General features: G+C 41.1%; 1 protein-coding gene across 3 annotated transcripts; it reads right to left on the minus strand.

Moving 5' to 3' along the window:
* Positions 1 to 63: 63 nt before the first annotated feature.
* On the minus strand, positions 64 to 12,755 carry LOC148840915 (E3 ubiquitin-protein ligase RMND5A). 3 transcript variants are annotated; one of them, XM_088919782.1, is made up of 10 exons: positions 12,664 to 12,755; positions 12,413 to 12,566; positions 8,805 to 8,947; positions 7,021 to 7,155; positions 5,632 to 5,732; positions 4,638 to 4,804; positions 4,009 to 4,174; positions 2,521 to 2,623; positions 1,927 to 2,081; positions 64 to 824 (listed from the first exon to the last, which is right to left on the minus strand). In XM_088919782.1, exons 2-10 carry the CDS (start codon positions 12,552 to 12,554, stop codon positions 761 to 763), a joined length of 1,176 nt encoding a protein of 391 aa, XP_088775908.1. In that variant the 5' UTR covers positions 12,555 to 12,566; positions 12,664 to 12,755; the 3' UTR covers positions 64 to 760. The 3 variants fall into 3 exon arrangements, with proteins under 3 accessions (XP_088775908.1, XP_088775890.1, XP_088775899.1); XM_088919764.1 differs by having other exon boundaries at positions 12,413 to 12,571; positions 12,664 to 12,746; XM_088919773.1 differs by lacking the exon at positions 12,664 to 12,755 and having other exon boundaries at positions 12,413 to 12,656.
* Positions 12,756 to 13,002: the final 247 nt, after the last annotated feature.

A 13,002-nucleotide genomic window follows, 5' to 3' on the forward strand; every position in this document is an offset into this window, starting at 1 on the left:
ATTTTTTCTTTGTGAGATTTAGAACCGGCATTACGAGAAGAAAACTGAAGTTCACTCGTGACATTTTTCAAAATTAGAGCTTTAATAGAGATGGCATTACAGAAAAAAAAACAATTATCAAAGCAAAGAAACATTACGTGCCACTCTTCTCCAATATTATAAACTGCATACAATCATATAAATTAGCAATACGTTTAAATATCTAAAGCCCGGGGGGCTCCATTATTCACTTGGTTCTGTACAGGTTTTAAAGAAGTATTTCACAGCTCGCCATCACTAGAAAACAGTAATGCAAACTTTGGCAGCAGCAGCTGCGTACACCTCCGTTATCTTCTAGATATTATATACATTTTGGATAAAAGAAAAAAAAAATCAAAAACAAGAAGTTCCACACCAACATCCTCAAAAGATGACATACAAACTTATCAATATGATGATAAAAAAGTTGGTTGGCTATGTTACTTAAAAAAGATTTAACATAGAAATAACTGCTGTCAATAGTGAGTGCTGGTGTATTAGGTTTATCAGGTTACTTGAGACCAAGAAAAAGCCCTATATTGTCTCTAAGTTTCTTTCTAGCTTTTGCACTGTGTCAGTGTTTCTATATACTGTATTGGCACCCTTCCCAGACAGCTACATTTATTTCTGCACATGCCTTCAGCCTCTCCATAGCAGTGCTATTTGTCTCACTCAAGTTAATGGCCGAGAGGGCAAAAGGTAGGCATTGATTCCTCAGGTAGGCATTGATTGAGACCACATTTCAGAAGTAGATTTGCTTTGCGTCTCCTGGCACTTGTTCCATTGGGCAGTAAGGACATTTCAACCTAGAATGATAAAAAAAAAAGATTTTATGACTACATTTACTGTCATAACATAGGTGCCCTACACATTAGCCGTTTGCCAGTTTTACATCACATACAGTCGTGGCAATCATTGGTTCACTTCTTTTTCACCTGTCAGGAGGAAAAACTCACTACTCTTGTAATAATCACACTGTTACAGTCTTTTACATTTTATGACATCAGATACTATGTGTAGTAGACACATTTGTCATTAAGATCTTACAGGAGTCAGAAAATGTTGTATATTGCATAGTCAGATGGTCTGGACTATGCAATATACAACGCAGTGTCCTGAAAATCAGACCAAGTCAGAGCATCGGACAAAGGATAATGTCAACGTCCGTATTCCCAAAGATTGTACTGCTCTTATGGCCTGAACTTAACCTGAACACTGTAGTCTGTCCACAGATTGTGCAAACAATGAACAAGAACTCTGAGGAAGCACCAAAAGAATACCAAAGTTATCACCTCCTGTTACGGTTTTGAGGTTTATGGTTGCACATGCTGTGCATTTCAGCAGAGCAGGGTGCAGTCTTTAACGAAACCACATAAGCTGCAAAAACAGAAACCCATTCACAATAAAATAACACATTTTTACAATGCTGGTGTTAGTTGCAATACCAGGTCTATATAATGCCTAAAAAATGACGCACACAGATCTATGTCAGAACGATTCCTAAAAAAAAGACTGGTGATAGATTGTGCATTTGCTAAAATCGAACACCTGCTAACATTCAATAAACAAGCTGCCAATGACACATAACACTTTTCACTTTTGAAGACACTAAAAGATTCATAACACAATGAAGAGTCAAACAGCTGCATGCAGTCTGAGTAAGGTATAATAAAATAATCACTTCAACAGAGCGCTAACAAAGCTCGAGAAGGAACTACTTATTTACTTTCAATTTCTTTGATATTTGTTGACGTGGGCTTTCAGCTTTCTAATAACAATGAGCTAACTGAATGTATATGTACTGGATGGTTCATGTTACGTATAGTATAGTTCCTACGCATCTATGCTGAAAGTACAGCAGTTTCACAGCACTCTTGTTATAGGAATTGTTACAGAAAAGGAACTTACTTGCTTCCATTGATCATTTTATTTAAAGCATCTCTGGAAATGATGTGGCCACACACAAGCTTCATAGGGGGGTTACCATCTGTTGTCTGCTGTCGAAGAATAGGGCAGGCAAAGACCGAGTGATACCAACATTTTTTACCCAGGTCAACTTCAATCTGTTTATGTAAGAGAAAATAAAAAAAAAAATCTTGAGGATGAAATCAACATCTTATTGTTAAGGGAGAGCTAATATTGCATTTCTACAGCTACATATTGAACGTCTCAATTCCCGATCAAGACTTTCGCAGTAGAGTGTTTGGCAGGGTTTTCCTACCCATCCTATACATTACACACTGCAAATATACCTTTTCAACCCCCGTTTTATTATTTCAGCTTTAGGTTTGAAGACAAAATGAAAACGCATGATACATTTTTAGTCCATGGGTTCCACTGTGAAATTAATTTTAGGTTAACCACTAAATTATGAGTAGCCATAAATTATTTTATTATTAACCTTTCTTCTTTTTTTTAAAAAAAAAACCTTCCTTCACAAACGTAAAGGTGTCAAATGCACTTTCAAGACGACCGAGAGAGGAGGAAAAAACGGTGACTTACAGGCAACTCATCCTTCTGGTTCCACACTCCTGTGCACTGCCTCTGCTCTATGACAGCTTTGATGTTAATGAGAGCTGGCAGAGCCACACAACCTGCTGAAAAACTAAAGCATAAACGGGTACAACCCGGTCAGCCCCAGCAATCAGTGCAGAGTCTCAAGTAAGGGGCAAAATACTACTAGAATTTCTCTCGCTTTGTTTTCCTCTGGCTGGCAGGGGTGCACAGTTATCTTCATCATGTTGCATTACGCGTTTGTTTCTGAAACCAAGAGCCGCTGAGCCAAAAATAATCAAATCCGCGCACAGAAATGAAGGTGTCTCCTTGCATCATCTGTAAAGCTGGGTTTTAGGGTGTATGTATATATCAAATGAGAGAGGTACACATATTTGAAAGCATCTACATATTCAAGCTAGATGTTAGAAGGGTAAATGTATTCTTTAACTATGACATCAGTTGCAAAGACTTTTACGAGAAGAAAGATTTGACAGTGATGGTATGTCATTACTGGGTATGGGGTGACACTGTGTATTTAGGTATATCCCAGATACACATTCAAACACACAGGTGTAGCCAGCATGGCACAATCTGGCAACAAGAGGTTACTAGGGCCCTCAGGTTCCACCCAATCAAAATTAAACACCAGCTGCTCCCTCCGTTGATCATAAGCACCTGTAATCAACTCAGACAGCTGTCGATCCTGCCATAGGGCTGTCGTAAGCGCTTGACTGATCACGGGCAGCAATGCTGAATGGAAAAACCCCTACACGGCCTCGTACCTTCAATATGCAGCGTTTCTCTGAACTGTTGTTCTTCACTGATGCGCACTCTCTCTCCTTCTTTCACGGAGGTCAGACAATTTTAACTGCCAGAACTCTGTGCCTTTAACGTACCCACACCCCACTTCTGCACGTGCAAAGTCACAAGCACACGTTTCTTACCATGTGTGACTTGTCACACTTCTCGCCATTTCACAGTCAGGAGAAAACGAGTCTCTCAGTATGACATTCAGCCAGCTCAACAACGTTACACAATAAGTATGAAATTATACTACCCCTTTCTGAAGAGCCTCAGCACATAATTCTAGATTATAGAAGATTACAATTGAGCAGGTAATTATGAGACTTAGTGAGTACTTTGTGCTCAAAGCCATTCAAGATGCAAGAATTTTTTTGTGACTTCCAGGACCCCTTGAAGTGTTTAGCAGTCAAGTTGAAACAGAACTATAACCAACTCTAAACAGTTACATAGTATAATATTCAATACCAGGCTGCAGAAAGGTAGGGCTGATCATATACTCCTAACCAAATTTACCACAAGAGGCTATTTACCTGTGATACTGTGGCAATGACACTACTGCTTATCATGGCTGAACTGTTAGCAGCATGTACAAGCTGTGGTACACCTTCACCAGTGCCACTGACAGAACTAACATCCAGTTAAACAAGGAGCATGCATCTATAAACAGCAGTTTCTCTCGACTTCTCCTACCTGACACTGAGAGGGGAATCCACTGAGAGGCCAAGCAGCGAGCAGGCGTCTCTGGTGAAAATGTCACAGATATCAGCCCACTGATTGGAGTCCAGCAAGTGAACGTAAGGAGAGTTCTCTATCCCCTGCCGCAGGTACACTAAACTGCCCATCAACACCTGGATGTCTGCGCAAAGGGAAGGACAAGTCAGAACACCGGTGGCTTGCTTTTTAATTCCTTTTGAAATGTCCCATTTTGCTTTCCTCCACCCAATTTTAAAATGGCTGAATGTTAATCGACCCAGCCCACCTTTACAATATACTAGTTAAGGAGGTACAAGGAGCATAAGATTTCCTCCAAAAGGTGCAGTCAGGGGCATCCACCATTTTTCCCCCCTGGGAAAGTCACACTCCTGGTAACATTGGGATCTATATAGCGTTACTAATAGAACATACTATATAACATACTAAATCACACTGGCGTCAGAGGGAGCTCACAGCTGCCCTGGTTGCTATAGCACAGCAAGAGGGGGATGCCCTGTCTGGCTCTGACCCCCCTAATACCAGGGGCACCTGGCAAATCATGTCCCACCACACAAGGAGTCCCAGTCAGACCCAGATAATATAATAGCCCAAAAACAAAAGAACACCTTTCTGATGGTTGACAGCGAAAGGCTGGAAGTTTTTTGCATACTGCAGAGCCTCCTTCTGATTGACTGTGCCCCCCATTAAAAGGCTGATGAAGTACAATCTGTGCAGTTTGAATTCTAACGAGCTGTTCTGTGCCATGAGCATTTCCCTGTTATCCACCGCCCACCTGGAAGAGAATGAGATCGGTTAGAGGTGCCTGTCATTTCTGGCAGTGCTAAAACCCCACACAAATGTGTCTGCAGCCACAGTATTTAATGACTCTCTGGAACTTCATCTGTGGTGCTCAAATCAATACTTGGAATCAGTTCCTATGGATTAATAGTTACTTGCATCTGCATTGTGCTTTTCATCCCATAGGATCCCAAAGTGATTCACGTTCACATACAGATGGAGACCCACTTTATCCACTTAAGTAGCGCAGCAGACTCCCCAGCAGCCAGTCGAAGATAGCAGCTCCACCCAACACCCAGTCAGGAAGAGAAGTAATTACTTCCCCTAATGGATTAAAGGGGGAATTTAAGGAGCTAGATCCTGGAAGCCCAAAGAGGAATTTAGCCAGGAGACCTGATTTAATACCTCTGCTCTTATGAACTGTGCTACAGGATTGTCGATGACCAAGTCGTGAAACCAAGGTCCAGAATACTCACCCAAAGGACAGTACCTTCTACAGTAATGTGTTCCCAGCCTCTATATCGGGGAACTGGTTAGGAAATTCTGGTCCAGAAGGAAGAGTGAAACCTTCTGATCTATCAACACCACTTACGGCAACCTGATTTTCTTTAGAAACCTTACGTTCCAGTCCTAACTAAGCTTAGACTTAGCTTAGCTTCTGACACCTGGTTACAAAGGACTAACACTGCTTTGTTGTTAAATTTAATTTTACACATGCTCAGAATGATACTCGAGTAGGTTTTAAGCCTTACATGATAGAAGGTGTATTTTATCTGACAGTGGATAGAACAAGGATTGAGTATAAGTAACAGTAAAGCTTACTCTAATGCAGGTCTTAAATCTCTGAGTTTAAGTGCTTCTAGAATTCTGTTTAATTCTACAAAAGGTTCCTTTTGACTTGGGTCAATACAAAGTCCAGCTTCCTGAAAATGAAGAGATAAGCACACGATTACAATCTTCATTTTTTAAAAATCTCCACAAATTAACAAGGAAACACATCTATAACATAGATTGCATATTCAGAAGTTAATGGGCTATCATCTCAAGGCACTTATCACTAAAACCTTTAACCCATAAACCTTTCAACAGTCTCTGATAAACAACCCCACTTTCTTTTATTATTTAACTGTTTATGTATGCTCATTATCACAGCTGGTGGATTTTCAGAACTGAAGGAGAGAGACTATGGATTATATTAAGGCTTAATTGTGCGTTAGTTTCAATTGACCGGTCAAAGCACTGAAACAGAGGGCATTCCTCACAGAGTTTTGCAGAAAAAAAACATCCCTGCTTTTACACTACAGTCCTAAAAGAATTTTACAGTTTACGGAAACAATGGCAGGAACAATTGTAATGCACTCCTACTGCATACCTTTGAGATTAACCAAAAACAAGGAAGCAAGTTAAAGAAAAACAACCGGATACTCAACTTGTCAACCACCCTCGTGCCCTGTTTCTATCTGCTAGATAAAGCAAGGACAAATTATAGTATTAATAAAGAAATGAATGTGTCACAAGATCTCACCCTCTTGAGGGATCATGCTCATGTCCTCTGATGAAGCTACATTTATGACCTACCAAACTAGGCAATAATGGCTCAAGCTTTGCAAGCTCTACTTCACATCCCTTACCCCTGCTCAGGAGGGACTGCTGTTTCTCAGCTGAGGTGAACCATTCCTTACCTACAGAAACAACAGAGCCAACTTAGCTTTCCTTCTTGGTTCCTGGGTATCAATACAGCAATTTATGGGCAGCATGGTGGTTCCCCCTAGACATCAGGCACTGGGGTGGTTTAGCAAAGCATGTCAGTGCGGTCTCCAGGGATGGCAACATCAAAAGCACTGAGCCGGACAGCTCTCCACTAGACTGCGGAGAGGCAGACTTGCTGCCCGAATGGGCCGAGCTAGTTCTGAAGTCCATGGAACAGTACCACTAAAAAGCCACTACGCAATGCTCCTCCAATCCACTGTACCTGGTCTAGTACAGCAGCCAGTTCAATACCACAGAAGTTCAACCGGTGCTCTTTTTATTTTGTCACCTCACCTTGTTATTGGTTGCTGGAAACGAATATCCTGAGTGTACGAAAATGGGTTTGAGGTTGCATAACGTAGGCCTGGAAGGATGGGGAAAAAAAAGGGTGGCGTGCCGACATAAGCGCAATAGCGAGCGAGCACGCTGGGCGAAAGAGACAAAAACAACGGCCTTTTCTACCTGACACAGCTCCTCGGCCACATCCAGCATGCCTTGCCTGAAGAAGTGCTCCACCAGGACCTCGCTGAGGATCCTCTGGCTCTCCGACTGCCAGCAGCCCTCGATGCCCACGCTGCTGATATCCGAGTCCAGATTCTGACGCCAAGAGGAGGACACGAACACACTCAGTCTTCCCCAGACGATTTCTCAAAATACCGGTAAACGTACAAAAGCTCTCTGAGGGCAGCACAGTTATAATCTTTAGAAATCTCTATATGAATACAAACGAATCTATGTGGTATAAATCTATTGCAATGATGTTAAAAGTCGAATTTCTCACTTCCAGTCACCAAAGAACGTTACATCCACGGATTCGGACATAGTTCAGCAGCTTGGAAGAAATCACAAACCCAAATTTTTCCAAGAGCGCTGTTAGATTTCTTCAGTTGTGAAAATGACAAAAACGCCGACGGCCGTCATTTCAGCTTGGTTTAAAAAGGGCACAGTACAATGATGATTTAGTGTTCGTCTTTTCTAAAGTACTTTAAGGAAGAGCGTCAGATCTCTACGGAAATAAAGTGGGAGAAACCGCGGAAAAGAAAAATCGATACTCTGAAGTAGGAAAAAAAAACATTGAAAATGAGCTGACGGGCATTGTGCGGATCCTGGCAAATAAGCAGCCCAGAATTTCAGCTGCAGTTGGTTCAAAATGACTTCAAAGTGTCGAGCGCCTGGAGGCCTACCCACTACTACCTCTGTAACAATCGCTGCTTTCCTCCAGCCTAAATTTCCAGTCTTGTTGTTTGCTCCCTGTCACCTCCACACTTGGCTTTTTAGACAGGTTTTTTGAATAGTTAAAATCAGCAAGGAATCAATACTGCCAAGCTCAGGCAGCCATGCTTATATGTCCTTCAATTTTTACTGACAGTGTCTCTTCATGGCATGCTTATGCAGAGCAGCGCCGACGTCTGGCAAAAAAGGGCAAGATTGATCAAGTGTTTAACTCTGTCCTGCCATAAGGATGCAAAGCATTTTGCCAATATTTTAGAAACATAAAAGCACATTGGCTCCACACATTAAATCCATAAGAGCTGGACATGCACAACACCCACGAAGGCTAATGACAGACAGCGCCATCTAGTGCAACTTCACTCTGTGCCCAGAGCTCAATAATTTATTTCTATTACTCCGACTTCCTTTAATTCAAAAGATTCGAGAACCACAAATTACATAAGAAACACCTACCACAAATAACACAATAAGCGCCAACAACACACACGATCTATAACTGTCAGGGCATACTGTTCAATCTAAATTTAAAGGTGTCAGGTTTCGTATTCCGTGCAGAAAAAAATTACTTGTGTTGCACCCTTTCCTGTTTCCCAGGTCTCTCGATAAAACAGCTTTTGAAAGAGGCTTCCTCAAACTGAACGAGAAGACATAACAAGGCGACGTGTATCATTTTTGTTGAATATAAACAAAACAGGAGGACGACAACTGCAGTTAAATCAAAACAAAGTGGAAAAAAACAGCAGTTTAAAACGACAACTGGAGATTCTGGAACAGCCCAACCAGTAAAGGCAGTTCTGCAGTCCAGGCACCACCATTCCAATCTAGATTACTGCCTTTAGTCGACTGTGACCGGGATTCCAAGAAAGCAGTGAAGCACTGAAAATTAGAAGCTTTAATTGTACATTTCAGAAGGAAGCATGCAAGGGCCTCATCACTCCTATGCTGGTTTAAGTATATTAACAGTTCCAAACTAGGGTGAGGGGACTTCAAAATGTGAAAAAAAAAACACTCACCTTATCAATAGCCTTTCCTACTCGGGAAACACTACTGTGAATGTCCTTGTGGTCTGAGGCCAACTTTTGAACAGTGTCTTTTATCCTTTTACAGCACTGGGACAGGACCAGGGACAGGGTACCTGATAACTCCAATTCTTGATCTGAGGAGAACAAAACAAACACAGTGAGACGAGTGGCAGGCTAACCTTTGTATACACCTACCAAGTCCCCAGGTAAGAAACTACTCATTGCACAGCCTTTAAAACTGCATGTTTTTTTCTTGCATTTTCACTCTTAACATTTTTTAACTTACCAAACAACAGTTGTGTTATATTGTGGGTTCAGAAAAGTAGATGAAGGGACCATATTACATTAAACAACAGGAATTAGGATATTGCAAAGAAACACATTGCGTTAGTAGGCCTGATTTGCTATTATCATTATATACTATGATGGTGTAAACCACATAAAGATTTTATATTATGCTTTTCCAATTACAGATGGTAATGAAAAGACAGATCAATCTCATTTTGCAACTAAAAAGACTTGTTGAAACAAATGAAAAAGCAGGCGCAACATCACAAACACACAACAAATACAAGAAAAGCTGGCTTAACAACACAGAGAAATAAATGACAAGAAAGATTATTTAATGTTTGTGTGCAATACATTAAAGCCATTGCCTACAACAGAATTTAATCTCTCAAAACATACCTGAAAAGCACGGCTTTTAATATTAAGCAAACGTCAAGGTTTTTTTCAGACCACAAAAAATAGAAACGGGCACAACAATTGTAATGTTTTAATCTAAATAAAACATTATAAAAAACGCAAATCATGCAGAACCTGCAGGATATCTGATCTGAAAGGATGTGCACCACTGTGTCACAGTAATGTCTTTTATAAGAATCTGAAATGTGTGCCGTGGTATTGGAAATTATAACACAAGAGAGTAGTGTGTCAACTTATTTTCTCCCTTTGCACCTCTCTACTAAACGCTTTTTAGTTTGAACAAACTGAACAAGTGTCTCTCAAGACCTGGCTGAGTAAAGGTTAACAAAAAAAGTGGAAAAAATAAAAACCATCTCAGCTGCTGAGCCTTCTTCATGTATGCTCACACTTCAAGATGGCTCCAAGGCCAAAACGGTGCTCCTTCTTTCTCCTTTTCAACGTGGGATTAACCTTTTAACTTTTCCTCTGCAGACAACACACGCTGATGAGTTCCCCACTCAATTTTCTTAAAACACAATACATTAGTAGGTTTCTTGCACAAATACTGCTGACATCCATTAGCACTGGCATGTTGCCTTTGTTGATCTCCGTCTGTTCCTACAGCAACCAACCCTGGGTGGCTCTAGGAACAGACAGCTCCTAAAGCAGACAGAGCAGTTTATACAGTGTCTCCCATCACCCAGAAAGAGGCATGCATGATTGCCACGTGCATGCACAATATGGAAAATTCTACTATTTCCCAAAACAAAACAAAAAGCATTTGCAATGGCAATAAGGTATACACTACATAAATATGCAAAGGAACAAGTAAGAGGTTTATTCCATGCTGGAAAAAAGAAGAAAGAAAATGCAACGTTTCGGCCGTGGAGCCTTCTTCTTCTACATAAATATTATTTATATTTTAAAGAAAGTAATTAAAAAGTCATTTTAAAACAGTAGCAAAGGATTACTCCAGAATTATGTTTTGACCTTTCCATTGTTGTAAGCTTTTTCGTGTGAGGAAATTCTGGAACCCTCCCACAGTCCAAAGACATACTGGTGGGTTAAATGGCTTCAGAGAAAATTGGCCCTGGTGTGGGTGTGAGTGTGTGTGTCTGTGTATCTGCCCTGTGATGAGACTGTTGTCTTGTGCCCCTTGCTTGCTGGGATAGGCTCTAGCTCCCCCATGACCCTGCATTGGAAGAAGTGGTTAGAAAATGGATGGATGGTATTCTGATGTTCATGCTGCCTAGAGGTGTACTCGCTTAAGGTACCATGTGTCGACCTTCTCTGCAGGTCTGGACCTTTTGACAAAGAGAAGGCACACTTGCTTTTGGAGGCGGTGCTGTAAAGGAGACTCTATTACCCACTGCCTGGCCCGAGCTTATTTTATTTAAAGATGGCGTTTTGAAATTTGAAGATTCAAATTCAAAGAGGACACTCCGTTTGGAGGGGGAGATGGTTATCTGTACCTGTATTTATTGAATCGAATTATATTAATGCTATATAACGTGTTGTATATGTTAGTACCACAATTCGTCTACGTTTCTATATTGATATCTTCAGAATTATAAAAAAGTTATACGGCTTCACAAATCAACGGGTAACTTTAATTATTCAAATAATTCTTGTCCATCACTTCGAAAACTCGGGAATTTTGTCTTTAGCTCTGCAGGGAATGGACACCTTCGTTTTGTGTTTAGGAACGGCATAATAAAATATCAAAGATATAATTTAAAAAACTGCTGTACAGTACTGGGTCAGATAAGACACAGACATTGTTGCTGAGGGGCTGCGAAAAAATAATTCCTGTTCAGAACTAAAACTGAACGGGGTACCAAGCTAGACACGTCTACAACTCTATAATAAACACCCTCTCTTCATCCCAAGAACCATTATGCTTCGAAAACCTTTGGGGAAAAAGAACAAGGAAAAATCCCGGACGTTTTACGATATTTGAAAATTCCTCGGAGATTTAAGGACCAAAAAGGATGACATGTCACGGCATGTCCATGAAAAATGGGCGTATAGCAGCCCAGGTATAACTGTAGCATAGCGATCGATTATGTAGCATATTAAAACTTCGTTCTTCAATTCGTTATGGAAACAACACCTCATGATACGCAATAAAGCAACAGGTCTGGGGAAATAAGTATTTTCCCACGTGGCGCCTGTACGCTCCTGTACTAAACCTTTGCTCTTCGTGCTCTAAAAACACGACCATGTGATATGTTACAGTAGACTCCTGTGCAAAAAAAACGTTTTCTTCAAACTCACACGAACACATGTTAAATGAAAAGGGTGTCGCTAAAAGATAATTTGCACTAAACTTCTTTATTAAGACGCCTAAGGTCTGTACCGAGTATTGAGCCACTACCATTTCCCCTGTGCTAGAAAGAATGCCAGTACAGTTAAGGAAAGCCTCACACAACCATCAGTGAACAGGACCTACCAATTCAAAACACAAAAACGGCATGTTTAAAAACACTAAAATGATAAGCACGCTTTTGACTTCTATCGGGTTTTCGGCGCTTCGTGGTTTCTTTTCAAAATGTAAACTAGTGGATCATATCCGCCACAATGTACAGTAGTACTACACTGTAGCTACTGTACCGTGTGTTTTACTGCACTGAGACGAGACAAAATCGTGAACGCAGAAAACACGTGACTATTCACGGAGGCGAGAAACAAACAGGCCTAAACGAAACTGTGCGAAATCGCAATCCTGCGGAACTGGCACGTTTACAAAGCAATCGGACATCGAATTTTTCTACACACCTAACCTGGCTGTAGGCCTTCGCCCATACAACTGAAACGGGTTGACCTTTTTTCATGGGTCTGGAAGATGAACTCACGACAGCTCGAGAAACACAAAGATGACGTTCCACGTTTCCCTCATCAAAATATAAACTCACCGCCAGTCTGTATTATCTCGTGTTTCAGGCCACTGGTGTACTCGATCAGCTCTTCCAGTGTCCTATCGCAGTGCTGCCCGTAGCTGGAGAATTTCTGCAGCACTTTCTCCAGCTCCCGCTCCACATTAACACACTGATCCATGACGCTGCTCGTCTGCGCTACAGAAATACAATCAGAATTTAAGAAAGGGAAAGACGCGCAGCGCCAAACACACACACGAAATAACAAAACAAAACCAAAACACCTTCACCTCAACTTTGGCGTAAGCAGAATGTTTTTGTTTTTAATGGACCTGAACATTGACCCGATTTCCAAGGGCGACACCAACAGGCTGGCACACAGGGGGGTACCGAAAATATAAAAATATTAGGACCACACGAAACATAACCAATTTTTCAGTATATACCTATATGCAAAAATATATCTGAGGAATAAGGTAGAATTTGTAGAAGCTTTAGTTACCTGCTGTTTTTAAGCAACAAAGCATATTTTTTTATTAATTATCACGTCCCCTGTTGTACCACGTGACAGGACCGAGCGAATCGCGTGACCGAGCGTAGCGGAACTTCCGTTTGACATCCCGAGTCCG

This window comes from Atractosteus spatula, chromosome 1, assembly GCF_055471065.1.
Source record: "Atractosteus spatula isolate fAtrSpa1 chromosome 1, fAtrSpa1.hap1, whole genome shotgun sequence".
Classification (NCBI taxonomy): domain Eukaryota; kingdom Metazoa; phylum Chordata; class Actinopteri; order Semionotiformes; family Lepisosteidae; genus Atractosteus; species Atractosteus spatula.

Excerpts from the sequence above, each read along its gene's own strand:
- LOC148840915 (XM_088919782.1), bottom strand. The coding sequence starts at position 12,554 with ATGGATCAGTGTGTTAATGTGGAGCGGGAGCTGGAGAAAGTGCTGCAG. Across the intron at positions 8,948-12,412 it reads CGAGATAATACAGACTGGCG|ATCAAGAATTGGAGTTATCA; the intron begins GTGAGTTTATAT and ends TGTTCTCCTCAG. Across the intron at positions 2,082-2,520 it reads ACCAGAAGGATGAGTTGCCT|ATTGAAGTTGACCTGGGTAA; the intron begins GTAAGTCACCGT and ends TTACATAAACAG.